The sequence below is a fragment of the Ischnura elegans genome, chromosome 10, assembly GCF_921293095.1.
Source record: "Ischnura elegans chromosome 10, ioIscEleg1.1, whole genome shotgun sequence".
Classification (NCBI taxonomy): Eukaryota; Metazoa; Arthropoda; class Insecta; order Odonata; family Coenagrionidae; genus Ischnura; species Ischnura elegans.
In genome coordinates, this window is record NC_060255.1 from 46,608,990 (window position 1) to 46,622,800 (window position 13,811).

At 35.0% G+C, this 13,811-nt stretch overlaps 1 protein-coding gene across 1 annotated transcript in view; it reads right to left on the bottom strand.

Annotated features, from left to right (window-relative positions):
- Positions 1-542: 542 nt before the first annotated feature.
- Positions 543-13,811, bottom strand: part of LOC124167163 (osmotic avoidance abnormal protein 3-like) — a 66,492-nt gene continuing 53,223 nt past the window's right edge. Inside the window, exons 6-18 of the mRNA XM_046544971.1 lie at positions 12,769-12,908; positions 12,119-12,374; positions 11,310-11,541; positions 11,163-11,216; positions 9,435-9,741; positions 8,027-8,187; positions 6,898-7,111; positions 6,502-6,622; positions 4,665-4,811; positions 4,393-4,539; positions 3,833-3,890; positions 3,224-3,268; positions 543-3,121 (exon numbers count right to left, since the gene is read on the bottom strand). Of these exons, the coding sequence (XP_046400927.1) occupies positions 4,394-4,539; positions 4,665-4,811; positions 6,502-6,622; positions 6,898-7,111; positions 8,027-8,187; positions 9,435-9,741; positions 11,163-11,216; positions 11,310-11,541; positions 12,119-12,374; positions 12,769-12,908 (1,778 nt within the window). The 3' untranslated portion in view covers positions 543-3,121; positions 3,224-3,268; positions 3,833-3,890; position 4,393. The remainder of the gene's footprint in view (positions 3,122-3,223; positions 3,269-3,832; positions 3,891-4,392; positions 4,540-4,664; positions 4,812-6,501; positions 6,623-6,897; positions 7,112-8,026; positions 8,188-9,434; positions 9,742-11,162; positions 11,217-11,309; positions 11,542-12,118; positions 12,375-12,768; positions 12,909-13,811) is intronic.

The window sequence follows — 13,811 nt, forward strand, 5'->3', positions numbered from 1 at the left end:
ACAGGAGACGTAGTTACTAATTAAATATCCAATTATGTAAAAAAACTTGTTTGGCATGTGCATGAAAAACTGAATTTATTCAAGGTCCATACATTTTAACATTTGTGAATTTTAAATTATGGTTTGATAACCCGATGCCTACAATACGTATATTAGATGTTCCTTCCGGCATTTCTATATTATTCTACGTTGGTATTCTTGTGAAATTGTGTTTTTCTTAGGATCTTCGTTAAGCTATCAGTTCATAAATGTGAATGATTTTCAAATTATGGCGGTATGATGTTATTTCTCCTCATAATATAGAAGCGCCAATAATAAAAACATTGTTTTAATGCATAAAGGCCTTAATTAACACTCTGTAACGATGGGATAATAACAGCATCTACGGAAGTGCTGAAAGTTTGGCATCCATTTTGCCATTACTCTGGATGTTTGTCGCCCTGGCCGTAAGAAAGCCATAACAAGCTTACTTGAGAAGCGACTTCCTTATTTCTTCCTTTCACCTTATCTCAATGACTTATAATGTGCTAGCTGGGCAATGACACAATGCCTTTCTTACAGGGGATACTGTGGTGCATGCTGGGCCATTTCCTAATGAGTGTCACACATGCTACAATGCTCACCAATAAGGGAACAATTGAAAAAACCATATAGTGCCAGCTTTAAAATTTACTGAAAAAAGGGACTTCTATCAAAAATGTATTTTCATAAACCAAAGAATAACCTATAAAAAAACTAAGACTAATATTTAGGCATTCATCATTTACTATAAAAATATGTCCAATTTTATATGAACACTACATCATTTTTCTTAAATGAATATTTACAGCATATACACTTTTGTAAAAATAAATACAGAATAATTAAGAAAAGAGACTTTTGAGTCAGTTGAAATCAATTAATAGTACATAGTTGCCAAGAAATATGAAGTAACTAAGAGCATTCTCTAAGCATGAGTCAAAGGAATCCATCACGTTGACATCAATTGAAAACATTAAGAATAGGGAAATATTGGCAATAGAAACAAATTCTGGATACCAAAATGACACACTATTCAGATCATGCTACGGAAGAACTTCGCATAATTCTAAGCTTTAAGCACCCACAATAATGACACCACAATAAAGTGACGTAAAGCATGTGCTATGTCTGCACACTTTTTCCTATCCTACCCCAATATTAACCAACTAAATTATCATTTCCAAAACTATCCCTGATTTTATTAATATCATTTTTTAAATTGCTATTTTTGTTTGCAGGGGTCTAAAATAATGCAACTCTCAGGAAAACAATTCTCTCAGGAAACATCATTCTTTCATGTGTGTAATTTTTGTAATGTGCGATAAATAAATGTCGAAGAAGAAAAAATATGGTGCATTACTTTCTGGGCAACCCTCGTAATTATATTAAAGTTTCTGAAAGCACAGTGCAAAATGTTAACAACATCATTACGATTATTTAAATGTGTGCATGAAAGGAACTAATATATATACTAGGGAATTAGAGAGTGACTACAGTTTAAAAAAATTACTTATATACACTTTTTCCAATTATATACAATTATTGTAATTCATCAGTCTTTATCTCAAATGCTGCTCTAAAGCAGGTTATTTTGTACTATATGTGTTGAATAAATCAACAATGATTAAACTTTTAAACTTCATGGTCAAACAATTTTTTCTTATTTCACAGTAGCTGGAGACAAGAATACTAGATATTTTTATTATAATCTGAGACTTCTGTTCCTGGCCCATTTTTCCCCTGAAATCCTACAAGACATAGCATATGTTTAGGTTTACCAGATGCCTGGCCAGCAGTATTTTACACACACCCACGTACTGAGAGAGACACTCACTCAGGCAGGGCTCAGACCCATGACCCCAGGATTAGCAGGCGAGGACTCTGCCCTGCCACCACTGGGGCCAAAAATATACATTTGAAGGACAAAAAATACATTTTGCATGAAAGTAGTTGACAAGCATCACCAGGGATGTGCATCAGTGTCACTTATATCACCAGATATAGGTGACTGCAGTTGTTAACTTGACTTAGGTGGTGAAGCTGAGATGAGATGTAAAAATCTATGTTACCGTTTGTATGTAATGTATACTCGATATAGTTTTGATGGGATACAAAAAATGGAGATGAGTACAAAAAGAGGAGGTTTTTGTATTATGTAACAATGAAATTCCTTACTTCTTATTGGGAGTATACTATTCTCTTCTAATAATTCATTCATCCAAAATATGCATGGTAAACCTGATGGATTAACCTCTAACATTTAGGGGTTTCAAGGCATTGACTTCATGTTAGTCCCATAAAAAAATTCAAATGTATACACATATAAAGAAAAAGTTTTAAATACACTGAATTTTTTAGTAAAATTTCACTTTTATGTCTATTAATCCCATAGTCTCTGTATTCTAGGGCAGTGCTTAAATTGTTTGGCAATACATAACTACACCACAGGGAGAAATCTCAGCCATATTGGCCACAGATTCATTTATTAGCATCCCAAACCATTTCATGAAATCTCAAAGGCAGTGGGGAAAACAGAAACCAATGCATCTGAAGAAATATAAAAATTAAAAGGAGAAAAGATGCCAGGTCTACCATAACTCAAGTAAATTATTCACTCACAAAGCTCACAGACATTTGAAAATAACTACAGAAATTTTCTGGGAACATTTTAGTGTTTAACTTCCCCGGTTCTTTCTCTACCACACCCATTTTATGCAGCAAAAGCATTATCAATATTAGAGTTCCGACAAATAAACTATAATCATTGATGTTTTATATTCAAAATTGGTCCCAATTGAGAGAAAAATTACATGCCTTGGGTCCTCTGTATTGATGAATCGTAATCTTCTAAGCCATGTACAGTGACACAGTCACGCTGAAAGTCCCACTACATTGTCAATAATAGAAAATTTCATGCAGCAAATCCACTCTCAGAAACATCGATCAATCTGTCATTTCACTGCTGATTTGAGTAGTATATTCTTCCTTGAGGAGAGATGATATAGACCATTTGGAAATACTAGTAGCTGTTTTTCTTTTATCTTGAGGACTTCCAAAATGCCATCACGAGATTAGTGTAATGCCTCTATTGATGTTATCACTGGAAAAATCAGATTTTTCAATTATCAAAAATCTAAGCAATATTATAACATCTGAACTCATACCTAGATTAGTTACTATCATGGTATTCAGGATCACTTACATTCATCAACTGGCTTCCTCACTAGATAAAAAAATATAATTTGATCTGATTTGAATTAAGGGAAATTGAATGCAGTTGATTGATTTTCCAATATTTATTCAGGAATTTCAGACATTTGATGTAATAACACTTTCTGTACTATGGGCACTTAGCCTTTCCAACTGGGCTTTTTTGGGCAATGTTAAAGCAGGTAAGTATATACATAAATATTACTATGGTTGTATGAACTGTTATAATTATAAAAAAGGGATTATGCCAGTAAAAAGAGATATACTGCACACCTCAACACCACATCCTAACCAGAAAATGAGTGAGCAGAGGAAAACGCTTAAAAAATGAGCTGTGGAAGGTACTCCACTGCAATGAACTCCAGCGAGCAGTGTTCGGGCTCTGTGCATGCAAGGAAATGCTGGCCCAGGTACCACTCAGGCATCAAGCAGAAAGTGTTAAACAAGAGTTTTAATTATTTCTGTATAGTTATCACTGATAAAGATTTTGACTGCTAATGGAAGTTATCCATTATCTTTCATTTAACAATATTTTATCCAACACCAAAAGCTCCAGTTATGAGCAATGACAATATTTTTAATTTCAATTGAATAAGGATACAATCTCCGGATTCCCGGGAGAGCCAAGGACATGTCAACTTCTCAACAGCAAATTAGTGCTGAAAAAAATTAGCCCATTAATTAAATCTTGCATGAAATAGGAAAATTATCATTTTACATGCTAATATACAGGTACATATTGATATTTTTCAAAAAACTGAAACTTGTAACTGGGAGGTGTGAAGTGCTGAATGCTATCACAATAAATCTTTTTTTATTATTTCTAATTCTAAGTTGGCCATACAGTTGTGCACCAATGCTACAAATAATACGAACTGGGACAGAATTTCACAATAACTTATTTCCAATGTTTTTTTTCCTTTTCCGAAGGTTCAATCAAATCCTATTTTGAAACCTAACAAATCTATGGGCTAAATATCTTATCAAATCCAATGAATTGACATTCAAACCATCAATAATCTAATAATATGAAAAAACATGTATTTGAAGGTTTTATCAAAACATATTGAATAATTGGTTTGAGATTCAATCACACCTATGAATTTAATATTTGATGCACCATTATAAAAACATCCATTAACAAATTATGCATGTATTTACCTCAAGCAAACTCCAAAGCATTTAGTTCAGTTTTTCCTTTCTTTCTGATCATCTTCTTGTCTAAGACAGGCAGAGCATCTAGTCTGGTGGGATTAATACTGTAATTTCCTGCAGGCTTTGTAAGCCCTGTATTGGAAGGGTTAAAAGCTATTGAAACACAAAGAAGAATAAGCAATAAATACAATAATCAGGAAATCAAGCACCAAATACAGAAATATCATTTCATTATTGGCTAGCTCTTGATTTATCCACAAAAAATTGATCATACTCACCAGCCCATGCGCTGTTAATGCTACCACTCCATGTACTATTTGATCCAATTCCACCACTTCCAGTCACAGAGTTATGAAAGAAAACTCCAGTTGGTCGCCTATAGAGTCCAATTTCAGTTTGAGTAGTTGAGCCATGGCTTGAGTAGCCTGTTAGAGTAAACAAAATATTCCAAATCAACACTAAATTCTACTAATACCTCAACAGCACAGATAATGCCTGCGGCTACCCACAAACCCTAATATTCCCCCGAGATCATTAAAATACATTCCAGAATTATATGAATTTTAGGCCATGAATGATGAAACTAATGAATAATGGTGATAAATATCATGATTAATTGTGGAGATGGATCAAGGATAATTAATAGAGTAATATGCATTGAGAAATCAGCCATAGAGGGAATCCAAAACAAAATCAACAGACATATTAATTAAACCTCTCACCATAGTAGTTGAAAAAAGAGATCTAAAAAGTTTTTATGTTATTTGTTGACAGTAAACATTATTTTCACTACATATTTGCAAATTCTTTCTTCCATGGAAAATATTTTATTTAGTAATATGATTGTCTGGTTTGGCTTTTTTGAGAAAGAAATGAATCCAAGGCAAAAACCAACTGTGGAGGAGCTTCAAGTTCGAAGCTCCACTGCTACAGTCTCCCAACTGGTTGAGTTTGCTGCCCTAGATCCCTGGCAATTCCGCAAGGATGCAGGTAATCCTAGCATCAGGAAAGTGCTACCCCAGCACAGCCACCATAGCCTACACACAAATACATTTCCTTCTGCAAGACGGCCTTCAGAAAATACATTGAGACACAAGTTTGATTTGCACTGCATTATTGGCATTGCGATTAACGAGGTTTGTCTATACATGCATTATTTATTTTTAGTAAGGTTTAACTACAGTTTCCATCAACCCCTTCATCTGTGTTGCCGTAGAAGAGTTAATAAACCTAAATTTGAAAACTGATATGACACCTAAAATTACTTTTTTGAATATACATATTTAAAGTTATTGCATATTAGCAATTAGTAAGCAAGGGGGTTTTCATCATTTAAATTTTCAATCTAATGCAGATTCTGAAACATACCAAGATTTTAATTTACAGAATATCTGAATTTGAACTCAGTCATTCTATGAGGCCAGTTAAGAAAATAACAATGAAGCCTTTATATTTTTCAGGATGATTATCTCTTGCTCATTAACAGTAAATTAGTTTTACCAGGAACCAAGGCCGGATCTAGGATTTTTTTCTGGGGGTGGGGGGAGAGCACAAGGTCCTGACAGGCAATCGGTCTTCTCATATTTGAGATTAAAAACAACATACATTTTATATACATGCATTATTTATTTTTAGTAAGGTTTAACTACAGTTTCCATCAACCCCTTCACCTGTGTTGCCGTAAAAGAGTTAGTAAACCTAAATTTGAAAACTGATATGACACCTAAAATTACTTTTTTGAATATACATATTTGAACTTATTGCATATTAGCAATTAGTAAGCAAAGGGGGTTTTCATCATTTAAATTTTCAATCTAATGCAGTCCTGACAGGCAATCGGTCTTCTCATATTTGAGATTAAAAACAACATACAACAATTACTGTACGAATTGTTCTCATTATTTTGTTATGAAGGTTATTAATATGAAATTATGCAAATGATTGAGTCTCCGTAATTCACAAATTCTCCGTAATTATAACCATGTTAAAAATCTTGTCTATTTTTTAAGCATCTGGGGGGGCATGTGCCCCGAGCCTCCCCCCTCTAAATTTGCCTATGCAAGGTACGCATTATGATATGATAAAAACTTTTATAAGTTCCTTTTAGAATCTTACTTTTCCATCGAGCAACATTCTTTGAAGTTTCTTCCTTGGCCCTGTTCAGCAACTCAGCTGCTCTCTTAGGTCGCATGTAATTGCCAGCAAAATCTTCAGCTTCACTGCGCTCAAGTTTTAGCTGGAAAAAAAATTATTTAATAGAATGAGTTTGGTGCTCCCTTGGTCAAACTCCTCTCATGCATGTGGTTGACCAAGGACGTAATTGCTTCAATGGAGTTTTCATGACAGCTTTATGAAAGGTAGCCATTTCATGAAAACAGATATGTAAGTGCTTTAAGATGGATGATTAATTCACTCCTTGATGAAATATTGCAACAACAAGTAATTATTATAACACAAGCAACAACATCAAGTATAATAAATAATTCAACAACAACGTTCTAAACAAATAACCTTCAAAACACTGCTCATATCCTCATCTTCCTCTCCAATCCCTTCCACATCAATTGTCGATCCAGTTTTTATGGACTCCAGTTGATTGCTGGACTGATTCACTGAAGTTGGCTGAGCTGGAGGAAATCTAATCCTCATAGGCACCATTTCAGGAAGTCTCCAACGTTGTGAATCTTCACTCCATATAGCTTCCTGCTTTATCCTCTCCATATCACTGTTTGTATAATATATATTATATATGTATGTAAATGTACATATACGGTATTAATGTGCAGTAAAAAGAAAAACTAAACTACCAATTTATTCATATAAGAAGTTTTTCACACTGCAACTATTGCATAACAAATTTAATCTATTGGAAAATCAAATCTTTTGGAGAACAACATAAATGATGAAACATTGTTAGCTTTCCCAGCAAAAAATATGTATCAAATTTTCTTGCGAACAGCACAAGGATAAATTCTCAACTAATTAATATGGATACTGGGATCATCTATAATGGAGGAGCCTAAGAAAATAAGTATAGAGTGGAAGAAACTTGAAACTCAGGGTAGAATACCAGCCATTTATGAAGACTATTACTCGATAAAATTAAATGGCCAAGGAGGCAATTCCAATTCCAACCACCTAAATGATATTCAAATTAGCCAGTCAATAACGGGTTTACAATCACCCTCAACTATAAATACAGAATTTCTCCAAATATAGTCCCCCTCCTAATTTCGAGGCTTCAGTTTCGGGAAAAATTTTTAAAATGCGTCTGAATATATGTAGTCCCCGCTTTACTTTTACCTTAGGCATTTTAGGAAAAAAAAGGGGGGACTATATTCAGACAAATACCGAATCTGGCTAAAACCAAATCTGCAATCAGTCTCGATGACACTGAGTAAGCCACTTGCTGAAGTATGTGTACCTACTCAATGCCCTTAGTCATACCCATGAAAGTTTTACACAAATAAAAATGACATAATAACAGAGGTACATCAAAAGTATAAACGGTTCTCTTCATCAGATATCTGAAAAATGCATTGCTGATAGCCAAATTATTAAAGTTACCCCATGTTATTCCATACTAATTATATAATAGTAAGTTAATAATATTAATATGAATAATAATGGCAGTACCCACCTATAGTTACATTCATATTTTAGGGCAGGGATTAATTTGTCCATAATCTGTTGATGAAGTTTCAATTGCTGGTTCTGCCGTCTAATGGTTTCCAAATAGTCAGTCCTTTCACATTCAAACTCACTTTGAAGATCTCTTATTTCAACTTGAAGGGCTTTCACCTGGTATACATGACGATAACATTGAAAATTAATTTATTACTCAATGAGTAAGAAGAGAGCATGGCAGAGCATTGAGTTGCTGATTGATAGGTCCAGGATTCAAATCTAGGAATTATATATTGTTCCAATACTACTAGAAATTCTAATCATACACATATTACATATCATAAAAATGAATATCATCAGATAGTCCAATGATTGTAGGTACTACACTTTACAACTCTTCACCACTCAGAAAAAGCTGTTTAGTCAATGTTGACATTAATTAACTTGTTGAACAAGTTGCTATAATCAAAATGTTATAATGCTGTGAAATACTTTGTAGGTGATGATTTAAAAAATGTGGAAATAATCTACCTCAGAAAAAAATCTTCTAAGCATTTAACATCTGTCTAGAGTAGATGTTTAAAATATTATTATTTTAGATGAATACTATGCCAAAATAAATTTTGCATAGTCTCGATAGAACAATGATAATATTTATAATTGATGGTTACTTTCTGAAATTTTTTATAATACAGTGGGACTACACTATGTCCCAGAATCTCAAATCATCATCACTTCAGACCCATCAAATTCTACTGTCAACACACAAACCTAAATTATATCCACTTAGATTGGGTGGTGGATCTAGTAAACCCCATAACACATTTGTGATGGCCATATGACAGCCACTATCCATGCAATCCATCCACTGTCAGTCACTACGGTTTTGTACTCTTTAAAACTCCCTCAAAGCAGGAGACAAAGAGGGCTGAGATTGGTGGCTACTAGTGACTGAGAGAAGCAATAGGCCTCCTGGGTAGGAGGCCACTATACCAACCTGATCTCCTACAATATTAGATAAGAGGACATAACTCATTCAGTGATTCAACCCGAAGGTTGGTTTGAATGAATATGTGAGGGTAGAGCTCATCCTCAACTCGGCCACAGGTATACGAATTCACACACAGTCAGGGTAAAGCAGTCTTTTCTTTTCCTTGGGCTTTTTTGTACTGTACGGATTTTTGTTTGGGGGACTCTGAAAGCTTCACCTGCACCAAGGCAAAAACTCTACTTGCTTGGCTACCATGCTCCTCTCCAATTGGAGATACATATAAGCATTTCAATTAATTCCAGAAGTTTAGATAAGACCAAGTACAAAAGTAATAAAACAAAAACAGTTATCTGTATGATGGTTCTTAGTTAACACAGCCATGTAAAAGACATAATTAGTACCACAGTAAAACTACTACAGATGTACTCACCCGGTTTTTTACTTTTTTTAGTGCATCTGATTTCGAGATCAGTTCATCCCGGACATCACCAAATGCTTTCATCAAGACCTTCTTTCCCTCAGCCCTATAATTATTCTCTGGTCCTCCAACACTCCTGTGATCGGAAGCATTAGACTCCTCTTCCTCCTCCAATTCCCTCCTATGCACCATTTCCACGGCTGAGGCAAGGGCTTGCAGTCTCTTTTCCACTTGGCTTCTCTTCTTCCTCCGTTTCTCTTTGAGAACTTCATCATTCACCCTTTCCCCACCAACTAAAGATGCCTGCACCTTGACCAGCCTCAAGAGTCAAAATGATATTAATGCATTGGAAAGTGAGGTCAGTTAGTGTGAATCACAACAACCAGGTCTTCAGTAAGATACTAAATCGATAATATTTCAGGTAAAGTATTCTTGTGGCTTAGAACATGTTTAGCTTAGACTACCAAATTCTTCCTGCCTGAAGGACACAAGTTCAAATTGACATTTATCTGCACATCATATCTTCATATATGCTGTGCAACATAGGTCAAAATTTCATATTTTCCCAAGACATTTTTACAAAGTTAAAGATAGTGAATGTCAGTAAAAAAAACTCTTTGCTAACTATCTCATTAGTGGGAGTATAAAATTATTGATAAATATTTTAACTATGACCTCCCACAACTCACAGTAGCTGATATAAATAAGATACATTAAATCAGCATGCAATTTCCTCACTAAAGCATAGTTTTGACAGCTAGATTGCAAATACATATTCTGCTATGTGGGCAAAAAATATACAAATGGAGCCTTTCCTTCTTTCCTGAGTAAAAAACAAAATTGAAAATATCCAGTAATCCCCTCCCTCCCATTTTCTCAGAGGGATGGCCGATGGCCTTTTGGTAATGATTTATAGTTTATTTAAAATGACGCGGAGGTTGATAATCCCACCATCCTGGGCAACTCACAATAACTTGTGCACAGGAGGGGAAAATGTACCTTTGGAATAGTCATGGAGTGACAAATGTACAACCAGGGAGGAAGGAATGGCAGAACAAACTCCAACAAGGTATTGCACTTTGCACGGCATGCGAGTTGGAATGGTTCTAACTAATGGTTTGGCAATACAGCAAGGAGAGAGGATATCTTCATGTGATAGAAGCTGAGTATGAGCTCTCACAAGAAGGAATTTCCCAGCCACATACCCAGTGGTTACTCCAAAGTCAAGTTAGGTTCATGCTCCTTTTCCAGGTGTCATACTATTAACAACCAATTGATGATAGTCAAAGTCATGGCAATAATCCTCCACAAAATTCATAACTTCAAAGTTAGGTATCTATTTGTAGGAGGCAATCCGCAGCTCAGGTCATTTGGGCAACGGGTAAAGGAGGGGAAAGAAGGGAGGAGAGAAATCCTACGTTGACATTAGCCTGCTCTCAATGAAAATCACTAAGGGCACCATTGATTAATATCACATCCAACAGACTGAGCACTGTACTTGACGTGTCTTCTACACAAGACTGAAGCAAGGACAGGGCAAACTCTGAAAAACCTCTACCCCTGGGATTTGAACCAAGGCCCACGGGATGGGAAGCCAACACTAACAACCCACAAACCCAATCCTCACTAACATGATTTTGCTACAAATTAATAATGATTCCACGATTCCCTATTGCTATTCAAAAAACAAAATAAAAAAGAACAACTAATGAAAGTGATTGAAAAAAATTGGATCAGTACCTGTAAAGTACGGCTTCTGGGACTGGACTTGCTGCCATTATACTTTGATATCCTCTGAAATTAAAGAATACAAGGCAATGGTAATGCAATGACATTAATTATTCATGTATTATCAAAACCAATAACTTCATTCATTTATTATTTTACCCAGGCCATTGATTGTCATTGACAGGTGAAGTCTCATTTTCCTTCGATGAGGCAGAGTCGGTTCCTCCCGAATTCAGGGATAAAATGTCAATCTCTCCCTCTGCTCTTCTCCCTAGCTTCTCTTGCTCATACTGCCTCCTAAGCTCCTCTATGTCTGCCTCCAGCTTCTCTTTTGAGTCTATCAGCTTTTTAGTTTCTTCCTCCAGATTTTGCTGGGCCACTGATCGATCTCCTAAAGCAATTCAGAGAGAGTAAGTAATTTTTTTCAATCAAGAGAAGGGAGGTTGTCATCCCTTAATAGACTACGTATAACATTTTTACATGGGCAGTTAATGACTTTCTTATTTCCATTTGAAGTTGGTCAAAGGGAAGGGGTGTTAGGACACCTTGACGCCTTTACATTACTAGGATATTACATAGACCCTGAGATGCAGGCATGATGGCATTAACATTTTGCTATTTCAGTAACATTAAAAAGTAATGCAAGAACCTGTTTTTTGTTGAACATGGATTTAAATAAAGTTATTTTAACTAAGGTGACAAATTAATAAGTCATTTTAACAGTTACACAGTTCAGAGTACAGTTACACAGTTACTTCAATAGTAAGATAACCTGAAAAACAGATTTTAATGCATATTTATTTACCACACATTAATTTAAAATGAGGTCATTTGGCTTGGGTACTCTTCAGAAATCATCCTCATCATTTGCTTATTGATGAACCTTGACTTCATTAATGCATTCACCAATAATGCCATTTTAATAAATAAATCAAAGACTTTTAAAGAATCACGAGAGAAAAACTCACCTTCTTGATCTTCATTCAAGCCCATTACAGCAGAAGGAGACTGCCCATTCTCTCGTAAAGCTCTTCTCAACATATCTAGTTCTTGCTTAAACTGTCTCAGGAGAGCATCTTTGGGGTCTTCATTTTTCTTTGGGGTATTTTCTATTTGCTTAGCACGATATGCATAACGTAATGTACTCAATGACTCAGTGTAGCTTGATGAAGCCCCAGAGACACAAGCTATCATAAGTGTGCGCGTGTTTCCTCCCAAGGAATCCTGTTATCAAAAGGAAGATGAAAAATTCATTGGCAACAGCTCTCTTTGTTAACCCTGAATAAGGCCAAGTTAAATATGAATCATTAACATTAGGATTTTAAAATAGTGCTTACATTGTTTTTTAATAAAATAGCAACTATATGTATGCTATGCGTAAGGATGAAAAATACTCCAAAAATCACCTTTGAACAGATTTATATTCACCAAAAAATGGAATTTAAAATGGCTCCATTGACTCTAATACTACAAAGTTACTTGGGCAAGGTTGCTTCTGTGGTTGCATATGTCCCAGGGACAACCACAGTTGCCGTTGGCCATCTGTGGTTAGCCCTGCGGTTTTAGAATAATAGAAGGAAGTTAGAGATATATTAGGTAAATAGGTTTTATACAATACCTGTAAAAGTCTTGTTAGTTTTGAATCTCGATATGGCACATGCTTGGACTTCCCATCAACGAGAGCTGATATAACATTGCCGAGAGCTGACAGTGATAAATTAATCTTAGTAGCTTCACGAAAACGTTCACCAGAAGCACCTGTGGGAAAAGAATAGTTAGCCTCATTTCCAATTTCAGTATTTTCAAATATATGTGTGTAATTTCTTTTCAAGAAAACAATGATTCATGAAAAATTTCTCACATGATTTTCAAAACTTAAATATGTACTGAAATGCAACCATGTAACCATCATTTCTTGAAACATGGGTTAACCTTTTAATATGGTAATATTAAATGAGAATTCCAATGTTCTCCTCATTGAGGTGATCTGATTTAGTCTTTTCTGGCATTAGCTACTTGTGCCATATTGTATTTCAAGCTTTCACGAATATTGCAGAATTTACCATCAGCCAGAGAGGAGATCATGTTTCTTTGGGTAGCCCAGTCCTCAATAAATTCTGAGATCATTAATCACAATAAATGCTATGTACAAATTGTGATTAAAAGTATGGTATGCTACCTTGAAGCACACAAAAATTGTGATATAAAGGAAAAGGTTACATGGGATAAAAAATGTACATGGAGGCTATTCATTTACAGCCTTATTTCCATTTATATTCCATGGTCTTGGGGAGAGTACAGACACCTTCAACCCCATTCCAATATCCACTCTCTGATCATTATGCATGATTTGACTAATGCATTCTGCAACTGCCATGAAAGTTTGAAGAGAAAATAGCCACACACAGCTGCTTTCTAAAACAAATGAAACATTTCATGAACATAAGATATTTTCCTTTTACAATTAAAGAACATTCTCCCATACTTTGTCTAACCAATTTAAACCGTTACAAGAGGTGTAAATGTCTGGGGAATTAATGTACATGGATACTATACAAACTTATCATTCAATTTACATACATGGAAACTTGGTAGAAAATTAATCTTTGATGAAGAGGTGGTATAAATTATAATATCACCAAATAATAATTATCATCAAGG